Source organism: Physeter macrocephalus, chromosome 17 (assembly GCF_002837175.3).
Source record: "Physeter macrocephalus isolate SW-GA chromosome 17, ASM283717v5, whole genome shotgun sequence".
Lineage (NCBI taxonomy): Eukaryota > Metazoa > Chordata > Mammalia > Artiodactyla > Physeteridae > Physeter > Physeter macrocephalus.
Window position 1 is genome coordinate 6,938,012 of NC_041230.1, and position 7,645 is coordinate 6,945,656.

A 7,645-nucleotide genomic window follows, 5' to 3' on the forward strand; every position below is an offset into this window, starting at 1 on the left:
TTCCACAAATATTTATAGAGTACCTATACCATGTGCCAGAAACTGTTTTAAGTGCTAGAGATACAATGGTGAATAAGAGACAAAACTTGCTCCTTTATGATGTTTCTATTATATATTGAGGGAGAAAAAAAAAGATAAACAATAAAAGGAAGGATACAGTATGTCAGACGATAAGCTTTGGAGAAATAAAGTAGGGAAGAAACTGACAAGATAGCAATTTTAAATATTTGGACTGAGAAGGACTCATTGATAAGGTGACATTTTAACAAAGACCTGCAGGACATGATGGAGCGAGCCAACTGCAAGAAGAGCATTCCAGGCCAAGGGGACAACCAGTGCAAAGGCCCTTACGGGGAAGCCAGCCTGCACGTTTAAGGAACTGCTAAGGAGGCCACTGTGGCTGGAACCGCAGCAGTTTAGAGAAGCAGATAAGAGTATGAAAGGGGGCCAAACCGTGTAGGACATTTGCAAGGACTTTGTCAGGGTAAGCATTCAATAAATAATTCTTGCACGAATAAGAGCATTTCCGCTAGCATATTATTCCCAGGCCCACTCTCCAGCCAGCCCCAAGACTCCTTTCTCCTGGTAAAGACAGAGCGGTGACAATGCTGCGCCCACGACTTGGCACAGCCATAGCTCCGTGCGGTTCCAAGTGCCACGCAAGCTTACGATTGGGCCGGGATTGAGGATGAACAGGCATTCAGCCCAATAGGAAGGTTGGAGTTCGCTCGCATGGGCGTGGCCTGAACCGCTCCAGGGACGGCGCTCTAGCCGTGCGGAAGACTCCCCAGTGCGCTGCCTAGTCCCGCTTCCGGCTGGTCTTCGTTCCGCTTCCGGTCCGACACTGAAGTCATTGCTGAGGGTCACATTGAGCTACCAGGGGCATCAGGAGCGTCTTTAGGTGAGTGTGGGGGGGCTCGGGGGCCCTGGAACCCCAGCCTGGGGAACTGTGGAGCCCGACCCTTGCTTCCCGGAGAACGAGATAAGGTTTCCGGCCGGCAACGGCCGACCTCCAGGGTCCTGTTCAGTTAGTAATCGTAGCTGACGATTATTTAGTTCTTCGATTCCAGGAACATTACAAGCGATTTATATTGCTTCCTGTAATCCTCCCTCCAACCCTATGAGATAAGGCCTGCGATTATCCCTTTTTGACTGGCAGGCAACTGAGGATCAGATATTATGCAGTTTAGCCAGCGACCAGGACTGCAGTGCTCTTAGTCACTAGGCCGCAGGCGCCCCTCCCCCCGCGACCCTCGACCCCTCCAGGCTTGCCTAGGCCGCAGCCTGGCTTCCTGGTGTCTGGCCCCTCCTCTCCCTTGGACGTTGGAGGGGCTGCAGCGTCATCCGCAGTCCACCCTCACTCCCGAAAGCGGGTGGAGATCGCTTCCAAAACAACTCTTCCGACCGCGTCTGTGTCCCAGCGGCTGGTGTTCACATCACCCCGCTCCCGGAAAGACTCTCCTCCGGTGCCCCAGATCCTTACCGCTACCCTGGGTCGCTTGAATTTATTACTGGTCTGCTTACTTCTGTGTAAGCCCACGACTACTCGAATAATCTGGAATAGAGGCAGTTTCTCTCGGATTCCCTGATGAAAACAGTGTGTCACCTCATAAGAGAGATTATAGCACAGGTTTTTAACCCTGGGTCCACAGAATCTGTAGCATTCAATGGGTGCTAGTACTTGAATGGGGGGAAATTTACATCTGTGCTTTTGCTAGTTTCTAATTGAGAGGTAGCATTTCCTTCAGTTAGGAATGGAGGCAGCAGCCCTAGTAGTAGTGGCATCATCTGTGACTTTGTCAGCAATCAAAATCGAAGGTCATCTTGCAGACCATTATGGTTGCAGATTTCACAACATATTTTCAGGCATGATTATTTTGAAATTGTGGTAGTTAATAAATCCTCAGCTACAAGTAACTGGTTTTCTTTGTGATCCTATGCAATTTTTAAATGCATTCTTAAATTTTTATTTATTTATTTTCTTTTTGGCTGCGTCGGGTCTTCGTTGCGGCACACGGGATCTTCCTTGAGGCGCGCAGGCTTCTCTCTAGCTGTGGTGTGCTGGCTTAGTTGCCCCCGGGGCAGGTGGGATCTTAGTTCCCCGACCAGGGATCGAATCCCCGTCCCCTGCATTGGAAGGCAGATTCTTAACCACTGGACCACCAGGGAAGTTCCCTTTAAACGCATTTAAACATATTCTGAGAAAGGGTTCATTAGACCCCTGAGGAGTTCATGGCACCAGTAGACATTAAGAACCTCTGCAGTGGAGGTTAAGTTAGTGATAGAGTGCAACTCCACCACATGTGCGTTGAATGACCTTGGGAAGTCGCTGAAACACCCTGTCTCTTGTCTGTGAAGCAGTGACAGTAATAGTTTCTGCCTTTTAGAGTGACTGTAGGAATAAAGCTTCCTTGCTTATAGTAAGCACTCAGTGAATGTCAGCTGGTGTTATGTTGGGACAAATAAAGCCTGATTTTACCAAGGAGTTGACTCCCCCAGACACCCTGCTGTGACTTCCACCCTTAATGTGTTCTTGCCCTGCCTTCACCTCTGTGTGTACTGAGAGGGAGGGGCGTTGGCTTGTTGCTCACCGGGCCTGGGTGGACTGACAACCCCTTGCCAGCCCCAGAACCCCTGCCAGCACCCATTCTCTGCCTCCAGGAGTCAGCACTATGGCAGAGGACGTCAAGACCAAAATCAAGAACTACCAGACTGCTCCTTTTGACAGCCGCTTCCCCAACCAGAACCAGACGAGGAACTGCTGGCAGAACTACCTGGGTGAGCAGGACATGGGGGAGCGGGGGGCGCGGGGCGCAGTGTTGACCTTCCCCTGGTCGCACACCTCAAGTCGCTTGCCTCTTGGCTCCTCGCAGGGGACCTATGCATCCCAGCCCTCTCCTCTTTTATTCTGATCATCTGACATCGCAGGGCCTGTGCCCCTCATCACCACCTGTGGTTAAGATCTGGCCCAGGGTCACAAACTTTGGTTCCCACTGTGATTTTTTCCCCCCCAAGCTGTGTGTGTGTGTATTTATGGAATGTGACATACATACAGGAAGTACGTAAAACATACTGTACAGCTAAATGAATAATTCTAAAGTGCATCCCCCATGTAACTGTAATCTGGATAGAAAACTAGATACTGCCAACCCTCTGGGCTCCCATGCCTACTGCATGCCCTGTCTTGAAAACAACACTCTACTCTCCCCAGGAGAGATGTAACCCCACAGACTTAGGGCAGTCACACTTTGGTTTTATCAACGCCGTGAGGTTTGCCTCTTTGTGATCTTTATAAATACTGTATGTGTTGTCTTATGTTTGGATGTCTTCATTCAGCAGTTTTGAAGATTCATCCATGCTGTGGCATGTGTTTTGCTCATTTTTATTGCTGTACAGTTTTCCACATTTTATTCATGGACACTTGCATGGTTTCCAGTTTGGGGCTCTTATGAATGCTGCTGCTATAAACATGCTTATAAATGTAATTTGATGTCCATGTGAATGCTTTTCTCTCTAGGGAGTGTGCCCAGGAGTGTAATATTTGGAGTAATTTTTGAATTAATTTCCTACTATTAAAAACCAGCTTATCCCCCTCCTGTCTTCCTCTCCAGGATGCCAGCATCTTAGCATCGAGACCACCGTCCCCTTCCCCTGCCCTGGTTCTGGACTTCCATAATCCCCCCCACACACCTCTCAGGTCGCCTTATCGTTCCTGACCCCAGAATTTTCAAGTAGAACAGTCGTTCTTTAGGGGTTGCAAAATCAGCTTAGTGAGGTGTGTCTAGCCCTTTTGAATACTACACTTGTAAGGGTATGCTTTCTTTGTGAAACTTGGGGGTAGGGGGGAATTTGTGTAACTGGTTGTGAAGTAAACATGATTTCTGTGAATTTTGATTAAAAAAATGTGTTCCAGTCCTTGGTCTGGGCTGACCCTGATCCCCGTTCTTCACAGACTTCCACCGCTGTGAGAAGGCAATGACTGCTAAAGGGGGTGACGTCTCTGTGTGTGAATGGTACCGGCGTGTGTACAAGTCCCTCTGCCCCATGTCCTGGGTATGTGCCTCCTCCTGGGGCCCTTGGGGTGCTGGGGTGGGGGTGGGGTCCTGGCAGAGGAGCGTGGCGTGACTTCATGGGAGCTCATCTGTGCGAGGCAAAGGGAGGGCAAGGCATCACACTGGCCGTGGATGTGGCCTTTTCTTCTTCCTAGAATCACCTCCCTTTCCTCCTTTCGCCGGTACTCTCAACCAGCCAGGCTCTCAGCCAAGGCAACCAGATCTATCTCACCCAGACACTCTACAAATAAATGCCCTGTCCCTGTGGAGCTCACCATCTTTTGGAATCCTGTCCTTTTTTCATATGAGCATTCCCAATATACATAAAAGTAGAGAGAATAATTCAGTGACCCCCCCAAATATACCCATCACCCAAACTGAATAGTTTCAAGATTTCTCCACATTTCCTCCATTTCCTTTTCTTTTTCCTCTTTCCTTTGCTGAAGTATTCTGAAGCAAATCCAAGACGTGTCATTTCAGCCGTACCTACTTCAGCATGCATTTCTAAAAAAACAGGGATGCGATAAGGCAGTCCTTTTAGGCCTGATCTGACCAGACCCGTTGTTACTATTTAATATTCTGCCATAACCTCTTTTTTTAAATAAAATATTACTTTATTTCATCAAGTCAAAGACCCCATCGACCACAAGAAACACTGAGAGATGTTTAAATCTTTTTTTTTTAAATGCCAGAAATGGATGTAACAAGCATGCTATTTTCAGAGATGTTAAAATGAAAATAATCATGTCTTAAAATCAAAATGTGATATTATTGCAAAACTATTAGTGCTCATTTTAAAAAGTAAAACAGTACAGTACAGTACTGAGCAGTACAGTAAAATGAAAAGTAGACGTCCACTTTCGCTCCCCAGTCCCCCTCCCCTGAGGTAACTACTGTTAACCGATTCATCTTTGTCTGTATACATTTATTATACATAAGCCTGTGGAACTTTCTGTGTATGCATGGGTCATACTATATAGTCTGTTCTGTGACTTGCTTTGACTTTTCAATGTGTCTTGAGCCTTTTTTATGACAGTGCGTATAGATCTACCTCATTCGTTTTTGGTTTTTTCTTTTCTTTTTTAAAATTTTTTGGCTGTGCTGCACAGCACGTGAGATCTTAGTTCCCCAACCAGGGATCGAACCTGCGCTCTCTGCAGTGGAAGTGCGGAGTCTCAACCACTGGACCGCCAGGGAAGTCCTTACCTTACAAATGCTTTTATTTAACTGGTCCCCTTTGATGGAGAGTGTGTTCTAATTTTGATGTACATCTTTGGGGCTTGTTTCTTGAGAACAGATTGCCTTAATGCACTCTTCCTCAGCTTGCTTGGTTTGCCTCCCACCTCTGTGGCCACACTGTCTCAAGTGTCTGGGTACCCTCTCCCCTCCCAGGATTTCTCCTTGTCCCTGCTTGATCTTGGGTACCATGACATCGTGATCCCATAATATCCACCCTCCAGCCTCAGCGCCTGCATTAGGTGAGTGCTGGACAGGGTGCTAGGAAACATGCTTCCAGTCCCGGTGCTGCCCCACACCCAGCCTCTGGGCCCGGGGCCTGCCCTTACCTGGGGAGCGTTAGATTCTGTGGTTCCTCCCCTCGGGTGCCTGCTCTCTCTGCCTTCTGAGGGCTGGATGTGAACACACCCTTTATACCCAGCAGCCCTGGCTTCTTTATTCCAGAAATTTGATGAAGTAAAAATAAGTGTTTTGTTATTGCTATTGTTCGTTTTTGTTTTTTTATAAGCAATATAACCACTTCACAGAAACTTAAGAAATAGACGAAGGGGCAAAAAATTGTTTCTCATCCTCCTGACCTGGCTGATAATGCTGTAACATCTTCCAGGTGTTTCCTGTGTATTTTTAAAATTTAGTCTCTAATCCCAGTATGTGTATTTGGGGAGGAGTGGGGCTGGGAGTCCAGCACTTTTCCTATACGAGCATTTAAAACATTTTTTCCAATCATCTTTTCTTTTCTTTTTCTTTCTTTTTCTTTTTTTTTCTTCCCACGTCGCAAGGCTTTCAGGATCTCAGTTCCCTGACCAGGGATTGAACCCGGGCCACAGCAGTGAAAGCCCTGAATCCTAACCCCTAGACCACCAAGGAGCTCCCTTTTATTTTCCCATTTAAAAAAATCTTTAGTTTCTTTATAAAAAATACAGTAAACCTTCAAAGTGAGAGACTTTTATAATGTAAAAAGTGAAAAACTCCTAAGTCACCCCCTTCTGAGTCCAAAGTTAACTTCCCTTAGAAATTTGGTATAAATCTTCCACTTCCTTTTCTGTGTGCTAATGTGTGAGTAGGTGTTGGTGTATGTTTATATACTTTTTTCTTTTTAATTTATTTTATTTTACTTATTTATCTTTGGCTGCGTTGGGTCTTCGTTGCTGCGCGTGGGCTTTCTCTAGTTGCAGCGAGCGGGGGCTACTCTTCGTTGTGATGCACGGGCTTCTCATTGTGGTGGCTTCCCTTGTTGTGGAGCACGGGCTCTAGGCACGCAGGCTCAGTAGTTGTGGCGCATGGGCTTAGTTGCCCCGCGGCATGTGGGATCTTCCTGGACCAGGGATCAAACCCATGTCCCCTGCATTGGCAGGCAGATTCTTAACCACTGCGCCACCAGGGAAGTCCTTATATACTTTTTAAATACAGATATGGATCATACTGTAGATGCTGTTTATCCTTGGCTTTTTTACTTGCATTGTTTACCTATTTTCATGTCAGTACAACCTGCTCAATTATTGGGTAACCATTGTCTTTAATAGTTAAAAAAATAGTCCCTTCCCCTTTAGCTGGACTCAGTCTTTTTTCACTATTTTAAATGATACTGCAGTGTACAATTCCATTGCAGGACATGTTTTGCCTTCTATTTGAATGGTTTCCTTAGTTTCCTTTCCATGAAGTGGGATTATTGGACAAAGACTAATTAGCCAATGGATCAGACCAGCCTGATCCTTTAATTTAAAAGGGATGGGGAGTGGACGATAGTACTAAGTGTTGGTGGTTCTATAGATTGGTCCAATCACTTTTTAAAAATTTTATTTATTTATTTATTATTTATTTTTGGTTGCATTGTGTCTTTGTTGCTGTACGCGGGCTTTCTCTAGTTGTGGCAAGCAGGGGCTACTCTTCGTTGCAGTGCGTGGACTTCTCATTGCAGTGGCTTCTCTTGTTGTGGAGCATGGGCTCTAGGTGCGCAGGCTTCGGTAGTTGTGGCATGCAGGCTCAGTAGTTGTGGCTGGCACACTCCAGAGCGCAGGCTCAGTGGTTGTGGCGCACGGGCTTAGCTGCTCCGCGGTATGTGGGATCTTCCTGGACCAGGGTTCGAACCCGTATCCCCTGCATTGGCAGGCGGGTTCTTAACCACTGCGCCACCAGGGAAGCCCAGGTGCAATCACTGTTAAGGTCAATCCTGAGACAGGATCTTTCTAGAGTATGAAAAAAATCATACTCTAGATGTGGCAGTTTCACGTCTACATATCCTATAAAAATGTTTGTATACAAGGACATCCATTGCAGAGTTGTTTGTAATGGGGAACATTCAGAAACAAGTTATATATGATGGTATATTCATGTTGATCTATGTGACAGAGTACAGA

The 7,645-nt window shown here is 46.5% G+C and overlaps 1 protein-coding gene across 2 annotated transcripts in view; it reads left to right on the forward strand.

Moving 5' to 3' along the window:
- Positions 1-783: 783 nt before the first annotated feature.
- The window catches only part of COX6B1 (cytochrome c oxidase subunit 6B1), an 8,866-nt gene continuing 2,004 nt past the window's right edge, over positions 784-7,645 (forward strand). Inside the window, exons 1-3 of one of the 2 annotated variants that reach the window (XM_007101060.4) lie at positions 785-901; positions 2,662-2,778; positions 3,953-4,053. In XM_007101060.4, the coding sequence (XP_007101122.1) occupies positions 2,673-2,778; positions 3,953-4,053 (207 nt within the window). In that variant the 5' untranslated portion in view covers positions 785-901; positions 2,662-2,672. Of the gene's footprint in view, positions 902-2,661; positions 2,779-3,952; positions 4,054-7,645 lie in introns of both variants that reach the window. The other variant, XM_024132543.3, reaches the window with a different exon arrangement.